The sequence below is a fragment of the Ambystoma mexicanum genome, chromosome 4q, assembly GCF_040938575.1.
Source record: "Ambystoma mexicanum isolate Mex_15411 chromosome 4q, UKY_AmexF1_1, whole genome shotgun sequence".
Taxonomy (NCBI): domain Eukaryota; kingdom Metazoa; phylum Chordata; class Amphibia; order Caudata; family Ambystomatidae; genus Ambystoma; species Ambystoma mexicanum.
The window spans coordinates 1,297,678,370-1,297,697,325 of NC_090928.1; the positions used below are offsets into that span (position 1 = coordinate 1,297,678,370).

Below are 18,956 nucleotides of genomic sequence, written 5' to 3' on the forward strand. Positions count from 1 at the left end.
TGTTTAACAAGGTTTACTTGCCCATAATTCCCAGTATGGCCAGAGTTAATGTTGAAGGACATTTGTACTGTGCACTATCACCACCGGAGTGGTCCCCTGGCGCTCTGGCGGCTCTGAAAGAGGAAGGGAAGGGTGGTTAGTGGGAAGTAGCTGGAAAAGTGCAAGAGAACAGTGATGTGCTGTTGGCGGCCTCAGCCCGGTGGGTCCGTTTGCTTGGCATGGGGTGTTTTGCGGCCAGTAGTCGTTGCGTACTGTTGTGCGAGTCTGTGTGTTTTTTGTTTTGTTGTTGCAATGTAGTGATGTTTTTGTGGTTTGTTGTGCTGTAGGTTTGTGGTTGTGTTTGGTTTGGAGTTTGGGAGGTGTATGCAGAGGGGGAAATTGTTAGTGCAATTGGTTAGTTGGCATCTTTATCCTGAATTGAGGCGCTGGGCTTCTGTAATCTCCCCAGGTGGGATTCGTGAGCGCCCCTGCGCCTCTGTCCTGATCTGGGTCCGTCCGCCTTCCAGGTCCCTTTCACATCTGGCCCCCTCATCCCCCAGTCTTCCCTTCCCACTCATACGGCTAGCGTACCTGTCCATGTCCACAGCTCCTACAGTGTGGTGATTGCTAATATCCCGATAATTCCACTATACTGTGGTACACGTTGGTAATTTACGTACGAGTGCAGTTGTTGGGTGGGATGTTGATTCCATCTCAGTTTGGGTGTCACCTGTGTTCCCCTCTAACTGGCGTCCTTTGTGTGTGTCCCTTCACATAGGGAGATGTCCACAGTCTGTACTAGGGGTTTTCCTTGTCCAGTTTATTCATCCCTTTCCTTTCTGTTTCGGTTTTCAGTTTGAGTCTGTGGTGTTGAAGAGCCAGGTTTTTAGTAATTTCCGAAATTTTAGGTGATTTTTTGTGTTTCTTATGTCTTTTGGGATGTTGTTCCAGGTTTTTGCGGCTAAGTGGTAGAAGGAGGTGCCTCCCAGTTTCTTCTTGAGGTATGGTTTAGGTTCCAGGCGGATTTCGTTCCTTGACCTGAGGGGTCTTGCTGGTTTGTAGATTGTTATTTTTTTTGTAGGAATTCTGCTCCCTGTCCACTGTGCACTGTCTATAAAGCTATTATCTCCCAACTGAAATAGAAATGAGCTTTAAGTGGTTGCTGGGGACTCGCTAGTGCCCAGCAACTCCATACAACGTGGTGAGGAGGGTGGCGAAGCCAGGCCAAGTTAAGTGGCACGAGTAGAGAAGCCGGCTGCATCTGCCTGATGCGGCCCGGCAGAAGATTCAGTAAGGGACTGGGGCGGAGGCTTGCCCCCCACCTTAAGGTAAGCAGGATGTGGGGGGAGATACCGGGATTCACTTTGCACAGGCCGCACCTGTCAGGTGCAGCCCAGGCAAGAAGCTGGGCACTCAACACGGTGCTCCCAATGATGAGAGGGAGCCCTGCCCATGGCTGGGTTGTGAGGATAGCGATCTTTGTGATGAGAAGGAGTGTCATGTTGAGAGTCATGTCCATGGCGGGACTGACAGCGCAGCGCTCCCTCGCATCTTGGAATTGCTGCACCGAGCGCCCTCAGGGGAGCATGTGACTCCCCCTAGTTGGCCTATTTCCAGGCCATAATGGGATTTCGGAGCCATACCGGCTAGTATGGCCCAGCAATGAATGTGTATTAGCAATGGCTGGCTCCTAGAATCCAACCAGCTAGCAAGGTGCAAAGGCTGCCCACATTCCTGCGTCTCTGATGCGATCCAGCTTGTCTGCCGTTTACACTCCCAACTTCACATTCTATCTATCTATCTGTAATTTTCTATAGCGCCACTAACCCGTAGGCTCTAGGCGCTTACAAAGAGAAACATGGAGGCAAGAAAGAGAGGGACACCAGGAAACAAGCCAAAGAGAACAAAGTTGTGTTGGAATGTTGGCTTATTAGGATCTGGAAAAGGTTTTCAAGTCCTTTAGCCGAGTTCAGCATCAAAAATAAAAGTATTCAGATGTTTCATGAAAAGAGTGGTTGAGTCGCTGTCAGCAAGATGTTTAGGGAGGGCATTCCACAGGGCGGGAGCCCAGGAGTTCTTCAAGATGATGACGAGGCGTGGTTCTGTCTTTCCTTCAAGAAGGTGTGTGTTTCTGTTGGCATGCTAAAGTCTGCTGGCAGCATGAGGTTGTCAACTTTACCCTCCTGTTAATTTCCAAAGCACCTACACGCCATATCCATCCTGCGCCATGCCCTGTCCCAGTTTCAGCCCTCTGTTTTATTTTCCACAGCGAGTGCGACTGTGAGCTTTGCTTTGCCACATATAATGGTCCTGCCGCCAAGAAATGGCTGATAATAATGGCAATAAGGCTGGGAGCCCACTGAGGTTGCCTGAATGTGCAATACATAAAGTCAGATGTTGTGGTCATCAAGGTTGTGTGAAATCCAAGAAAAACTCAGAAATACAAACTTGAGTAAAATCTATGCTCAAAATGTATTTTAGATGAACATACAGACATACACATATTTAACTCTGAAAGCATTAGGACATACTCAACAGCAGTCCATCAAGCCACCTACCTGAATCCAGATCACAGTACATTGAACAGTTCATTATGAAAATACCAGCAGAGGAGAATATCAGGGTCCATGGGGGAATCTGGTAGTTATTGGAAAGTCCCATCAGAGTAATTTGGGTGGGGTGGCTGTCAAGACATTTGAAAAAAGGGAAAACATCCTAAATCAGTAACCAATGGAACAAACAAAAAAATACAAAAGGTTCACGATCACACTCATTCCAACATGAAACTGAGATCAGGGGGACCAGCTGCAGGGAGGATAGCTCAGGGGCAACGTGCTTGCCTTGGAAGCGAGACCACACGGAGCAGCACAGGTTCGATCTCCAGGTCCAGGCTTAGAAACCGCTGGGTATTAAGTGCGTTATAAATAACCTATCATATCACCTGACCAATTAAAAAAAATGGTTCTGCTCCTGTTCCAGAAAACAGTTTGCACTGGAGCAAAGCCAGGCGAAAGAAATAGATGTGAAATGCAACTAGAGGCACTAGGAAGAAATCAAACATTTTATGTTATAGCAACAGATATTGGATGATTTTCAATATTTTCAGATTTCATTTGGCAAAAGAAGCATTTTGTCCACAATTCAGTCTTAGATTTCATATGGAACCACTATGATATTGAGAGGTTTATACTCTTATCAAGAAGCGACACAATTTGATTTAAAAATGTGTAGGAATTATAGCAGGGTGAACATTTATTTTTAATTTCATGTTACTGTTTTTTTTTAAAGAAATGGATGTTCCTAAAAATGGAAAGCTTTGCCTCCTTCAGCATCTTCATCGGTGTTCAATTAGAGGACGTTGCACCCACTCTTCTGTAATGAGCACCCCTGGAAGCCGATCCTGGCGCATGGAACCAGCTACTAATCTCAAGTTCTCCAATAACAGAAGGCAATAGTCTCAAGGCAGTGGCGAAGGAGGGGTAGAGTAAACAGTTTTAGAATTGACTACAAATGGGCAAAAGCTGCAGGATTCAGATAGAAGGGCTTCCAGGCGAGGCACACACTTCCTGGAAATTCTGAGAGCAATCTATTTTTGAAGTTGGGAGTATGTCTATTTTAGGCACCACTATTATTTGTAGGGACTAAAAAATGAAATGTACACCTACAAACTCATTAAAACTAAAAGATCAATGTTGACCTTGTAATTCCTCCTCAGACCAGGCAGTCATATATGAACCTCTCCTTCTTCAAAACGGCACTGATGGTACTACTGATCAGAACATATCGCTGGTGATCTGTGGGTGAAAGCAGGAGGGCAAGCTGCTGTGCCCGATGTTTCCCATTTTTTGTTTTGAGAATGTTTACTCTTTTTTAAAATATATTTCACTGTTTTTAAGGAGTATGCAGTGTTTCTAAACGGGTAATATTAGGCGCTCCCTTTTTTCTTCCTAATGTGCTCTTTCATGGGGAGGGTACTTAAGCACGGAAGTCGGGCTCTCGCATTCTAACATTCCTGGAGAGATGCATTTTAAACACCAGTGCTTCCGTCAAAAGTAATTAGTATTTTGTGCAGAAGCCTCTTTGAGAAATGCACAGCGCTTTAGTAGCCGATAAAAACCAAATAGCTGAGGAGAGATGGCCTTAGGGTTTTGGACTCTTGCAATGACAATTTCAGTCAACAAAAAAACTCCCTGCTCATTGATGTTTTTTTTTAAATGATCAGTGCAGATAAGATTTCTCACATGTATGTCTTTTCAGGTGGCCAATAAGATTTCCCTTCTGATGGAAGCTTTTCCCACATTTAGTACACTGATAAGGTTTTTCACCTGTATGTGTTCTCTGGTGGCTAGTAAGATTTGCCTTCTGATGGAAGCTTTTCCCACATTTAGTACACTGATAAGGTTTTTCACCTGTATGTGTTCTCTGGTGGCTAGTAAGATTTGCCTTCTGATGGAAGCTTTTCCCACATTTAGTACACTGATAAGGTTTTTCACCTGTATGTGTTCTCTGGTGGCTAGTAAGATTTGCCTTCTGATGGAAGCTTTTCCCACATTCAGTACACTCATAAGGCTTTTCCCCTGTATGTATTCTCAGGTGCTTAATAAGAGATCCCTTCTCACTGAACCTTTTGTTGCATTCTGTACACGGATGGGGTTTTTCACCTGTATGGGTTCGCTGGTGGCAAAGAAGATTTCCCTTTTGACTGAACCTCTTCCCACAGTAAGTGCACAGATGGAATTTCTCACCTGTATGTGTTCTGTGGTGGAATACAAGAGATTCCTTGCGACTGAATCTTTTCCCACACTCAGTGCACTGATGAGGTTTCTCATGTTTATGTATTCTCATGTGATGATTAAGATTTACTTTCACACTGAACCTTTTCCCACATTGAGTGCACTCATAGGGTTTTTCACCTGTGTGTGTTCTGAGGTGCTTTATAAGAGATCCCTTCTCACTAAAATGTTTCCCGCAGTCAGGGCATGGATGAGGTTTCTCTCCTGTATGTGTTCTCTGGTGGACAATAAGATGTCCTTTCTGACTGAACCTTTTTCTGCACTCAGTGCACTGATGAGGCTTTTCACCTGTATGTGTTCTCTGGTGGCTAATAAGTATTTCCTTGTGACGGAACCTTTTTCCGCATTCATGGCACTGATAAGGTTTCTCTTCTGTATGTGCTCTCAGGTGGTACATAAGACGATCCTTCCGACTGAACTTTTTCCCACATTCAGTGCAGTCATAGGGTTTCTCACCTGTATGTGTTCTCAGGTGCTTAACGAGAGATCCATCTTTACTGAAACGTTTCCCACATTTAGTGCACTGATAAGGCGTTTCATCTGTATGTGACATCAGGTGCATAATAAGAGGTTCCTTCCCATTGAACATTCCCGACATTCAAACAAGAGGCTTTGCTTGCAGAAAATATTATGCTGTGGTCTACCATTCAATATCCCATTTTGTATCTATGTTGTAGGATGTTGGATGTTACCATGAAGACGTTTGCCTGACAATCTGGTATTCATTAGGCTTCAGCAATCGCAGTTCCTCGTGACTATGAAATGTAATGAGGAATAGTTCAAAATGAAAATGCAAAGTCAATAGTGCCTAGACTTGGATCCTTTTAAGATGTGTAGACTGAGCGCTGCGCTGTATTAATCCATCAGAAGAATCAGCAGAATCACTGGGTTTCCAGATGTGTAGACTGAACACGCGCTGTATTATTCCATCAGAAGAATCAGCAGAATCACTGTGTTTCCAGATGTGTAGACTGAGCACTGCACTGTATTAATCCAACAGAAGAATCAGCAGAATCAATTGTGTTTCCAGATGTGTAGACTGAGCACTGCCCTGTATTATTCCATCAGAAGAATCAGCAGAATCACTGTGTTTCCAGATGTGTAGACTGAGCACTGCGCTGTATTATTCCATCAGAAGAATCAGCAGAATCACTGTGTTTCCAGATGTGTAGACTGAGCACTGCGCTGTATTATTCCATCAGAAGTATCAGCAGAATCAATTGTGTTTCCAGATGTGTAGACTGAGCACTGCCCTGTATTATTCCATCAGAAGAATCAGCAGAATCACTGTGTTTCCAGATGTGTAGACTGAGCACTGCGCTGTATTATTCCATCAGAAGAATCAGCAGAATCACTGTGTTTCCAGGTGTGTAGACTGAGCACTCCGCTGTATTATTCCATCAGAAGAATCAGCAGAATCACTGTGTTTCCAGATGTGTAGACTGAGCACTGCACTGTATTAATCCATCAGAAGAATCAGCAGAATCAATTGTGTTTCCAGATGTGTAGACTGAGCACTGCGCTGTATTATTCCATCAGAAGAATTAGCAGAATCACTGTGTTTCCAGATGTGTAGACTGAGCACTGCGCTGTATTATTCCATCAGAAGAATCAGCAGAATCACTGTGTTTCCAGATGTGTAGACTGAGCACTGCGCTGTATTATTCCATCAGAAGAATCAGCAGAATCACTGTGTTTCCAGATGTGTAGACTGAGCACTGCGCTGTATTAATCCATCAGAAGAATCAGCAGAATCACTGTGTTTCCAGATGTGTAGACTGAGCACTGCGCTGTATTAATCCACCAGAAGAATCCGCAGAATCACTGTGTTTCCAGATGTGTAGACTGAGCACTGCGCTGTATTAATCCATCAGAAGAATCAGCAGAATCACTGTGTTTCCAGATGTGTAGACTGAGCACTGCGCTGTATTATTCCATCAGAAGAATCAGCAGAATCACTGTGTTTCCAGATGTGTAGACTGAGCACTGCGCTGTATTATTCCATCAGAAGAATCAGCAGAATCACTGTGTTTCCAGATGTGTAGACTGAGCACTGCGCTTTATTATTCCATCAGAAGAACCAGCAGAATCACTGTGTTTCCAGATGTGTAGACTGAGCACTGCGCTGTATTAATCCATCAGAAGAATCAGCAGAATCACTGTGTTTCCAGATGTGTAGACTGAGCACTGCGCTGTATTAATCCATCAGAAGAATCAGCAGAATCACTGTTTCCAGATGTGCAGACTGAGCACTGCGCTGTATTATTCCATCAGAAGAATCAGCAGAATCACTGTGTTTCCAGATGTGTAGACTGAGCACTGCGCTTTATTATTCCATCAGAAGAATCAGCAGAATCACTGTTTGGCATTTTCCGGGCATCAATCACCTGCAGACTGAAAAGGAGATTCACATAATAATTATTACATGCTCCAGATCACAGGCATGACATTTAGCAGACTGGTTCTCAGTACTAGTGATGCGTGCTAAAGAATTGCTTTCATGAAGAAACTGATAGCACTTTGAAGTCCCATCTATATGAGACAAGGCACTTGCCTGTGTATAGGAGCTTTATAAATAAACATCACCATTACCAATGGGTGGCAGAGAAGTAATGCTCCGTTGATTAAACAAATAATACAATGGTTACAGATGTGACCAGCAGCTGGAACATTTTGTTTTCTATAGTTAGACCTTACTTTCAGCATACAAGATCGTAAAAAATATAATAAAAAATCTTAAATGCCAAAAGGAAGCTAGAAGAACAAAACATTATAAGTGGATACTTTACTTATCAGGGTCAAGCTGTTATTTCCTAGCATCTTATGTATCTGGCAAACCATGAACTAGCACATGAAAATGCCACATTTGTAAGTATGAATGTGGAGGTCAGAAGCTTTAGTTTAGGTCAGCAGTTGATCTCCATCTTCTCAACAGCCTAGGAAGGGACCAATAATTAACTGTGAGCACATTTATATTGCCCCTGTTATGCAAGGACTAATCTCGATAGATGCTCAAACTGCAACTCACAGTACTACGCTACTGTTAAAAGACACTATCCCAAACGCTGGCTACCCACACCCTGGACAGCGCTGCGCTGCTCTTGAGCTAGGTCTGCAATATAAACAATAAAATAAGTAAATAAATATAAAATAGCTATTACTATTGAAGCGACAAGGACTGTATTGAGGTTTAGCAAAAGGCACATGTGTCTTCCCACTGTGAGAATGGTGCAGGCCATGTTGACAATCAAACCTTGAGTTTAAACTCAGATACCTCTGGAAACACAGCAATCTCTTATATGATTGCTGGAAAGTATAGCTCTGGCCAGAGAATGCCAATATCACGCTGTTGGCTAGGAGCCATCTGCTTCTAGGAGTCTCCCTCACTATCAGGATTGCTGGAGAGTATAGCTCTGGCCAGAGAATTCCAATATCACGCTGTTGGCTAGGAGCCATCTGCTTCGAGGAGTCCCCCTCACTATCAGGATTGCTGGAAAGTATAGCTCTGGCCAGAGAATGCCAAGAGAATGCCAATATCACACTGTTGGCTAGGAGCCATCTGCTTCTAGGAGTCTCCCTCACTATCAGGATTGCTGGAGAGTATAGCTCTGGCCAGAGAATGTCAATATCACGCTGTTGGCTAGGAGCCATCTGCTTCGAGGAGTCCCCCTCACTATCAGGATTGCTGGAGAGTATAGCTCTGGCCAGAGAATGCCAATATCACACTGCTGGCTAGGAGCCATTTGCGTCTAGGAGTCTCCCTCACTATCAGGATTGCGGGAAAGTATAGCTCTGGTCAGGGAGTGCAACTATCATGCTGTTGGCTAGGAGCCATCTGCTTCTAGGAGTCCACCTCACTATCAGGATTGCTGGAAAGTATAGCTCTGGCCAGAGAATGCCAATATCACGCTGTTGGCTAGGAGCCATCTGCTTCTAGGAGTCCCCCTCACTATCAGGATTGCTGGAGAGTATAGCTCTGGCCAGAGAATGCCAGTATCACACTGCTGGCTAGGAGCCATCTGCTTCTAGGAGTCTCCCTCACTATCAGGATTGCTGGAGAGTATAGCTCTGGCCAGAGAATGCCAGTATCTGCTTCTAGGAGTCTCACTCACTATCAGGATTGCTGTAAAGTATAGCTCTGGCCAGAGAATGCCAATATCACGCTGTTGGCTAGGAGCCATCTGCTTTGAGGAGTCCCCCTCACTATCAGGATTGCTGGAAAGTATAGCTCTGGTCAGAGAATGCCAATATCACGCTGTTGGCTAGGAGCCATCTGCTTCAAGGAGTCTCCCTCACTATCAGGATTGCTGGAGAGTATAGCTATGGCCAGAGAATGCCAATATCACGCTGTTGGCTAGGAGCCATCCGCTTCTAGGAGTCTCCCTCACTATCAGGATTGCTGGAAAGTATAGCTCTGGCCAGAGAATGCCAATATCACGCTGCTGGCTAGTAGCCATCCGCTTCTAGGAGTCTCCCTCACTATCAGGATTGCTGGAGAGTATAGCTATGGCCAGAGAATGCCAATATCACGCTGTTGGCTAGGATCCATCCGCTTCTAGGAGTCTCCCTCACTATCAGGATTGCTGGAGAGTATAGCTCTGGCCAGAGAATGCCAATATCACGCTGTTGGCTAGGAGCCATCTGCTTCGAGGAGTCCCCCGCACTATCAGGATTGCTGGAGAGTATAGCTCTGGTCAGAGAATGCCAATATCACGCTGTTGGCTAGGAGCCATCTGCTTCTAGGAGTCTCCCTCACTATCAGGATTGCTGGAAAGTATAGCTCTGGCCAGAGAATGCCAATATCACGCTGTTGGCTAGGAGCCATCTGCTTCGAGGAGTCCCCCTCACTATCAGGATTGCTGGAGAGTATAGCTCTGGCCAGAGAATGCCAATATCACACTGTTGGCTAGGAGCCATCTGCTTCTAGGAGTCCCCCTCACTATCAGGATTGCTGGAGAGTATAGCTCTGGCCAGAGAATGCCAATATGACACTGCTGGCTAGGAGCCATCTGCTTCGAGGAGTCCACCTCACTATCAGGATTGCTGGAGAGGAGAGTATAGCTCTGGCCAGAGAATGCCAATATGACGCTGCTGGCTAGGAGCCATCTGCTTCTAGGAGTCTCCCTCACTATCAGGATTGCTGGAGAGTATAGCTCTGGCCAGAGAATGCCAATATCACGCTGTTGGCTAGGAGCCATCTGCTTCTAGGAGTCCCCCTCACTATCAGGATTGCTGGAGAGTATAGCTCTGGCCAGAGAATGCCAATATCACGCTGCTGGCTAGGAGCCATCTGCTTCTAGGAGTCTCCATCACTATCAGGATTGCTGGAGAGTATAGCTCTGGCCAGAGAATGCCAATATGACGCTGCTGGCTAGGAGCCATCTGCTTCTACAAGTCTCCCTCACTATCAGGATTGCTGGAGAGTATAGCTCTGGCCAGAGAATGCCAATATGACACTGTTGGCTAGGAGCCATCTGCTTCGAGGAGTCCCCCGCACTATCAGGATTGCTGGAGAGTATAGCTCTGGCCAGAGAATGCCAATATGACACTGCTGGCTAGAAGCCATCTGCTTCGAGGAGTCCACCTCACTATCAGGATTGCTGTAGAGTATAGCTCTGGCCAGAGAATGCCAATATGACACTGCTGGCTAGGAGCCATCTGCGTCTAGGAGTCTCCCTCACTATCAGGATTGCTGGAGAGTATAGCTCTGGCCAGAGAATGCCAATATGACACTGTTGGCTAGGAGCCATCTGCGTCTAGGAGTCTCCCTCACTATCAGGATTGCTGGAGAGTATAGCTCTGGCCAGAGAATGCCAATATGACACTGTTGGCTAGGAGCCATCCGCTTCGAGGAGTCCACCTCACTATCAGGATTGCTGGAGAGTATAGCTCTGGCCAGAGAATGCCAATATGACACTGCTGGCTAGGAGCCATCTGCGTCTAGGAGTCTCCCTCACTATCAGGATTGCTGGAGAGTATAGCTCTGGCCAGAGAATGCCAATATGACACTGCTGGCTAGGAGCCATCTGCTTCTAGGAGTCCCCCTCACTATCAGGATTGCTGGAGAGTATAGCTCTGGCCAGAGAATGCCAATATGACACTGCTGGCTAGGAGCCATCTGCTTCTAGGAGTCTCCCTCACTATCAGGATTTCTGGAGAGTATAGCTCTGGCCAGAGAATGCCAGTATCACGCTGTTGGCTAGGAGCCATATGCTTCGAGGAGTCTCCCTCACTATCAGCACATCTGCCTTATTTGCAAATGCATTATAGTGAGTACCTGTAGTTGCCTGACCAATTGAGAGCCACTTTCATTTTCCTGCTGAAAAGACTGCGGCTTATTTTTAAGAAGGATGCTCTGTTTTGTTGATAAGCAGAGGATATAATTGGACATAATACCCTTCTGTTTCTCATGACACAATTCTAGTCGCTTGTTGCAGAGAAGTTAGAATTATGATTCCCGGCTGTGGAATAGTTTGCAAATTATTTTAAGGATGCTGAGGCCTGCTGAGAAGAGTTCTCAGTTTGTGGGTTTAGGCCCTTGCTTTAAGTTCTGAAGGAAATTTCTGGTCTCTGAAGATTGATGGATGTGAAGTCTGGAGTCTCCCGGCAGAGCGTCCCGCAGAAAAGGGAATTGAATGTCCTCTACCTGGGTTTCTGTGGCCCTTTTTATGTGTTTTAAGAAAATGGGTGTGTGCCTGGGCCTAGCTAAGCCTGCCCCTCTCACTTATCATTGGCCAAGCTTTCCTCTCTCCCTTGATTGGGGGGAAGAAATGGAGTGTCAGAGTGATGCTGTAGGTTTTATTGTCAGAGGAACCTCCCCTTGTCAAATTGCACACAAATCTATTTCTGATCCAAATACATATTTATCTGTGTACCATTTATCTCATATTATAGGTCCAGTTTACATATTTTCTGTAGCACCAAGCCATCCGATCCCTGTCTTTGTACGATGTTGTGTCCACTGATGACAGAATTCTCCCCTTTTCATCCAGATAACGAAGTGTCAGATTTTTAACATGCATACCCCCCAGAATACACCACAGGGTCCTAACGCCTCTTAAAACGTGCACAGAAAAATCACAAGAACAATGATATTAATTATATAATTTTGACCAGTCCGCACTATGCGTTATCTATCTTTTTTAAATTATGCTCTGGTCAAAAAGGGGTGTGGCTTCCCACATCACAGGGTGGAAATATTATCCACTTCCCCCAAGCTCAGCTGCTAGCAGAGGCACTGCCCCTCCCAGTTTCCCCCAAGAGGAAGCCACTTTACGGCCCCCCCAATATAACATTTGCCTGAGCCAAAGAAGGCCCATTGTTCAGTTTCCTGCAGTCCCCAGCTGCCACTCCCCTTTCAATCAACAGGGCCATGTGACCTCCTTTTTTTGGGGCAGCAGAATGCAGCCAGGCCTGGGAACACAGCTGTTGATCCAGTTTCAACTCCTGTCGGGGGTAGTTGTCGGGCAGAATCCAGTTTCATTAAGCCAGGTTTCAGCTAAATGTCACTTTTTGTTCCCAGTTTTCTACATTCAAATCAAACTGACAATTTTTACACATGCAGCTAGAGTGTTGATTCTAAGTTCAAAACTATGACATTTCAACAGTTACAAACTATGTGACACTCAAAAGTAGGTCCCTCATTTAATTTAAACATTTCGATTTTAGTGGTTTTCAGTTCAGTTTAACTTAAGCTGCTGACCTCCACAGCTCAGCCAGTTTTGTTATGAACATGGTTTTGGGCTCTTTTTCTTTCCAGATTTTGTATGCACACAAAACTTAATTCTGCCAAATGTCTGCTGGTGTTCAGTGAGGTTTTTGAATATCCTGCAATGTTTGAAAGCTTGCATTCAGAGAAACCAAGGTGATTTCAAAGGGCTTTTTAAGCTAACAGGCACTGCTGTTTTTCCTTTGGCACACATTCCACTCATGGCACCCCTGGCCCATCACGCTCGCACTGGTGGGTGGAAGGTTAGGCGACCATTTTGGTGTGCGCACAAACTGCGCGGTTCTCCTGGATTCTGGCGCACATGTGGGCTTTTTGGCCATCTTGGATTTTCTAAGCCCACAGCACCAAATGTTGCAGTTTAATGACTCAAACGTGGGTCAATACACCTGACAAAGCCCCCCCACCTGACTGCACTTTGAATTTCAGTCGAGGGGGAGTCGGGTGCGAAGAATGTTTTGACCCACGTACTGGTATGTCTGCATCATCTTCTTCCAATTCCGCAAATGGCACAGTTCAGCATCTTTTCCTCCATCCGGTTGGATCGATTGGTTCTCCTCGCCCGTCCTGATGGGAATATTGGGCGGTACCCCGGACCCTTCGGATCTTCGCTCCCGGTCCCCAGGTCGCCTTCCGTGGTCAGTATCCATGTTTTCTTTCTCCTAGGACGACAAAGGAAAATGGCAATACCTATTCGTAGACATTTCTTCCCCACCATTGATATAGTGGGGTGGCATATACATTTTATAGTCAAAACATTTGCGTTCTTATTTTAACAAAAAACAAGATACAATCATAAGACATTTTTTTTCCCAAATCATAATATTTTAGAGACTATATGTGGGATATTTTACGGTTGGAATTGAATTACTCTGGGGCGGTCCCCTCTGGTATTGCAGAGGACTCCTCCAGTGTTGCAGAGTGTGCCTGGGATGGCAACACTTTAGCTGATATATATGGACCCACTTATCTTCCCCCTCTGCCAAACTGCCTTTGGGGATGCAGATCTTATAGGCAACAGGGGAGATCTTGTCTATAATTTCAAACGGTCCCTTCCATGTAGGCAGGAATTTTCGCTGTTTGGCCTGGTTCCTTTGGAAATTGTATAGATAGACCCGATCACCCACCTTATATTCCTTTCGGGTAGTTTTCAAATCATAGTGGGTCTTCATGCTCTCGCCTGATCTTTCTAGATTCCGCTGAGCATAAGCAAAAGCATGTTGAAGGTGTTTCCTTAAATTCTCCACATACTCATGAGTTGTGGAGGCATTTATCAGTGTCTGCTCTTGGGTCCTGTAGAGCAAATGCTGGGGAAGCACCATTTTGCGCCCCGTCATCAACTCAAATGGTGACATTTTGGTTGCGGATGAAGGGGTAGATCTGATGGCCATTAGGACCAGAGGTACTCGGATATCCCAACTTGGCCCAGAATCTGCCACAAACTTTTTTAATATGCTCACAATGGTTCGGTTGTATCTCTCCACTGCTGCAGAAGAAGCTGGCCTGTAAGCAATATGTAACTTCCTTTTGACCCCCAGTATCTCCCACATCTTTGTCATTACTTCACTGGTGAAGTGGCTACCCCTGTCTGACTCAATCCTTTGAGGTAGACCAAAACGGGAAAAGATGTGGATAATTATCAGGGCAGCTGCTGTTTCTGCCTTGCAGTTTGGGGCTGGGAGACATTCCACCCACTTGGTAAACAAGCATGTAACGGTCAACATGTACTTGTTTCCTCTAGACGAGCAGATTACAGGGCCTACAAAGTCGATTTGCAAATCTGACCATGGCAGTGTCATCCCCCTCTTTTGGAGAGGCGCACGGTGTGTGAGGGATGATGTCTGAAATTGTGCACACACAAGACACCCCTTCAAGTATTGGTCGAGGTCTTGCCCCATGTGTGGCCAGTATGCAACCTCTCTTAAGATTTCCAGTGTTGTGTGAAACCCCCTATGACCGGCGGTGGCCGCGTCATGGGCGTGACTTAACATCAGGCTTCGGAATGAGGTAGGGACCACCCACTGATCATGGCCAGCTTGGGATTTCCTTACCAACAAACCGTCTTGGATTCGGAACCTTTTTGGACATTTCATCAACACTCTTAGGTCCTCTTTCCCAATGTAATCAGTATCCGTAAGGGGAAATTTCTCAGGGTCCTCAAGGTGTTGGTAAAATTTACCAATAATTGGATCCCCCTTCTGAGCTGTAATTAAATCAGCATCAGTGGTCTCCTTACTCCATTGTGCAGTTGGAAGATCATTGTGAGCATTTGTCTGGGACCTAGTGATAGCAGTGACCTGGATTTCCCCCAATAGGGACTCTATTTCTATTAGATCCCCTTGGATGGCCCCGGTTTTGGCCAGCTGATCAGCTAAGTCATTTCCAGTTTTGTCTGGTCTCTCTACTTTGGAATGACCCTTGATCTTTTTCCAGTAGATGGTCATCCCATTCGATGTGACCAGATCATCTATGTTTTGGATTAACTTCCCATGTTTCAGGGGTTTGTTATTAGCACATAACATGCCTCTGGGTTTCCAATTAACCAGGTGCTCCACGAACCCGTTCTGTACATAATCCGAATCTGTGATTATGACCAGTTCGTGGAGTTGATGCTGGACAGCAGTGAGGATGGCCTGATGCCCAGCCATCAATTCTGCCACCTAACTACTTCGGGGACCAATTTTGTATCCAGCGGAGGGTTCTGGGGACTCATTCACCCATGCATTCCCTACGCCGGCCACCAGTTCTTTCTCCCTGTTGTTGTCAACATGGTAAGAGCATCCATCCACATAGACAGTGGGCATTCCCTCACACTTGTCTTCTTCAAAGACTTTGTGTGGGGAATTAAGGTATGCCTCCATGTTGTCCTTGATTTTTAGACTTTCGTCCTCGAAACAGTTTTTTCTGGCACAATCATGCAAGTCAGCCAGACCTTGCGCGAGGGGACTCTTCTTGTTTTGGCCATATCTGACCTCCACAGGAAAGCCTTGCATTGACAGAATCCAGGAAGTAATTCAGGAATTACTCACATTTCCGGCCCAGATCCTGTCACTTTGGAGATATTGCAGAGGCTAGTGTGGAGTCTCCACTATGATGTGTTCCCCCTGGATGGGATGAACGGGTGGTAATTCTTCAATGCCCACACCGTTGCCAGGAGTGCCTTCTCACAATCGTTGAATTTTTCCTCCACAGAGGATAAAGTTTTGCTCGCATAGGAGATTACTTTATTGACCTTGTCATGCTTTTGGTATAATACTGCCGTCAAGCACGTATTAGAGAACCCTGTCTCCAGGAAGAACTCCTTGTTTCTGACAGGGTAAGCTAGGCAAGGCGCTTGTGAGAGACTTCTCTTGAGTTGTCTTACTGCCTCGGATTGTTCTGGACCTCATTCCCACTTGACCCCCCCTTCAAGAGATGAATCAGGGGTCTGGTGATCTCTGCGTAGCCCTCAATGAACTTTCTGCTGTAATTAGTCAGTCCAAGGAGGCTCCTTAGTTCCTGCAGAGTTGTGGGATCCTTCAGTTTCTGGAGTGCTTCCACTTTCTTTTCCTGGGGACAGAGACCCTGAGGAGTAATCCCATGCCCCAAGAAATTAACACGGGTTCTACACCACTGTGCTTTCTGAAAGGAAAGTTTTGCTCCGGCGGCCCTCAACTGGGTCAGAACATAACGGATCTCCGCTATGTGTTCCTCCACAGATGAACTTTTGATGAGGACATCATCTACATAAGCCAGGTTACCCCTTGCACCCAGGTCGGGCATGGCCTTGTGTAGGAAAATGTTGAATTCATTGCCTGAGTTGAGGTATCCGAAGGGAGTCCGGGTCCATGTGTACTGCTGGCCCCCAAAGGTAAAAGCCAGTTTGTATTGGTCCTCCCTACTGACAGGCACAGTCCAGTATCCATTGGTCAGGTCTATTGCTGTGAATACCTGTGACCCCTGGATCTGGGCCAGCCCTTGGTCAATGTAGGGCAGAGGCCATCGGGAAGTATGGACCCGTTTGTTGAGCTCCCTAAGGTCGGCACAGAGTCTCCACTGGCCATTTGGCTTCAATATTCCCAGCACCGGATTATTGAAGGTGCTGTGTACTGGACGGATTATTCCCCAGGACTCAAGGTTCTTAATTATTTCAGTAAGGGACTCCATGGATGCGAGAGGCAAACGATATTGCTTCACAAACACTGGAGTCTTTCCAGGGTCCGTGGGAATTGTTGTGGTGTGGATGTCGGTGCGACCACAGTCATATGAGTCTACCGCAAAGAGATCTTGGAAATCCAAGAAAACTTGTTTCAACTTTTGCTTCTGTTCCAGAGTCACACAGGCATCAGCTAGGTTGACTCTCTCTTCCACCATCTGCCTGAAGCCTGGAAAGACTTCTGGTTTGGCTATCTCAGCGGCCTCCTCCAGCTGGGTGGAGAAGTCCCTGGTCAGAGTGCTGATTTGGACTGGAGGCTTCAGGTGGGAAAGGCAGCCCTCATGGACCTGGAAAATCACCTCATCCCTCCTGAAGTCACAAGTCACATCTTCCTTACCATAAGGGCAAGAAGTGTACACCAGGAAGTTCCCCCCATGCCGGGTGAAAATCCTGTCTGGTGTTGTGTCGTCATCACTGTCACTGTCAAAACAGTCCTTGGGAATTGGTCTTAACAGTTCTTTTCCTAGATCCATGGAAAAATGTCTGTCATCAACCGCCATTCCAATAATGGTGCCTGCGGCTAGAGTAATACTCTTTAAGTCGCTGTTATCCACCTCTATTGGAATGGTGTCATGTTCTATGTTGACTAATGGTGTTGGGTTTACCCCTAGCCCTTGCTGTTGGAGAGAAGCATTTAGATGAATATAAGCATCAGGGTTTTTCAATTTTTGTCCTCTTTTAACTTTCACTTCCAGGGAGAATTGTCGGGTCCTTTCTGGGATGGTGACTTCCTCTTTAATCTGAATTTCAACTGCATAAGGTAGCAATTGAGCTGACCTAAATGCTTTTTCTGAATCATCAAAGCCCATGGGATTATCCGCTAATCGAGACCAAGTTTTGAAGTTTATTAGGTCCAAACTAATGGCAAAGCGATTGAGAATGTCACCGCCTAAGTAAAAGGCGGCAGTGACGTCTCGCACGACCCAACAATTATGGACTATGCTCTTGTTGCCAATGGAGATTTTGAGCATACACCTGCTTGGCAGGAGATGTTTGGAATTAGGTGCTTTCAGGTCCGTTTCCCATTTGTCTATCAGTTTGAATGTGGGAATTGCTGGATCTTTTGGGAGTTGGCGGAACATGGCTTCACTGATGAAGCTCTTACCGTTGTTCACACACACTCGAGCGAGAACAGAGTCCTTCCCCTCATTTAACTGAACAGGGATGAACCACTGCTCTCCAATTTGCTGAATGTCAGCCAGGCTCTGAGCTGATTTCACATCTTTCTGGACTATAGGAGTGGGAGTGTCTGATTGTGGATTTGTAAAGAATTTCAGAGTGTTTCCTTCCAGTGTGGAATACCACCTTAAACTGGAAGGAAGGTTGATTTTCAGAAATAGAGAGGACCCCCCATCACCAGTCTGTTGTCCTACTGCTATTACTGTCACGTCTGGAATTTGGTTGCTCTGGAAGTGAAATTCTACTTGGTCAGATTTTTGTTCAACCATGTGGCAGGTGCCATTTAAACTAACATGGTTGACACTCTGTTTTAATTTTATTGGTCAGCTAGTCTGGGTCCAGAGGACCTTGTTTACACAATCTATTAGGGGTGACAACCTTCTCAGGAGGTCATTCCCTAGTAAACAAGTGGTGCCCTCTGGAGTCACTACTATGACCGGGTGTTTCACCTTGTGTCGCCCAATTTTGATGTCCAAATCTGCAGTCCCCTCGACAGGAATTTCCTTCCTGTCAAAGTTCTGCAGTTGTCCAGGAAGAGAGATGAGAGGAATACGGTAATTCTCCCCCCTTCCTGCATTTAGTTCATCAAAGGCCCTTTTGGACAGAAGGGTAGCTTGGGATCCAGTGTCCACCAGTGCCGAAATTGTACCCTGCCCCTGTACTTGTACCGGGGCATAATATCTTCCCTCCTTCTCCTCAAGGGGGCACAGATAATGCACATTTTTGGACAACTGGTGGGCTAACTTTCTGGTTTTTGACATGGCGAGAGAAGAGATTTGGGCAGAATTCTGTGAAGAGCCTGGGGAATCTGAAAGAAAAAGTTGGCAACAGTAGATCAGAGCCATTATGGGTTCCCCTGGTTCCAGTTCTGGGCCACCCCCCCCTTTTTCGGAGGCAGTCACCAGGATGGGTTTGAACCAGGGGATTTCGGTATTGTGGGTTCTGGGATGAGATGATGGGCGGCAGTAGCTCAGTCTCCATATCTCCCCAGTCTGGATTGGAATCCCTTGGGACCCATTTTTCTTTGGGAGGAGTTCCCCCATCTCTAAAGGAGAAGATCCTTTTCCCAGGATCCTCTGAGGAT

General features: G+C 46.0%; 1 protein-coding gene across 1 annotated transcript in view; it reads right to left on the bottom strand.

Annotated features, from left to right (window-relative positions):
• Positions 1 to 2,432: 2,432 nt before the first annotated feature.
• The window catches only part of LOC138468395 (zinc finger protein 84-like), a 96,061-nt gene continuing 79,537 nt past the window's right edge, over positions 2,433 to 18,956 (bottom strand). The window contains exon 3 of the mRNA XM_069608939.1: positions 2,433 to 7,166. Within this exon, the coding sequence (XP_069465040.1) occupies positions 4,198 to 5,370 (1,173 nt within the window). The 5' untranslated portion in view covers positions 5,371 to 7,166 and the 3' untranslated portion in view covers positions 2,433 to 4,197. The remainder of the gene's footprint in view (positions 7,167 to 18,956) is intronic.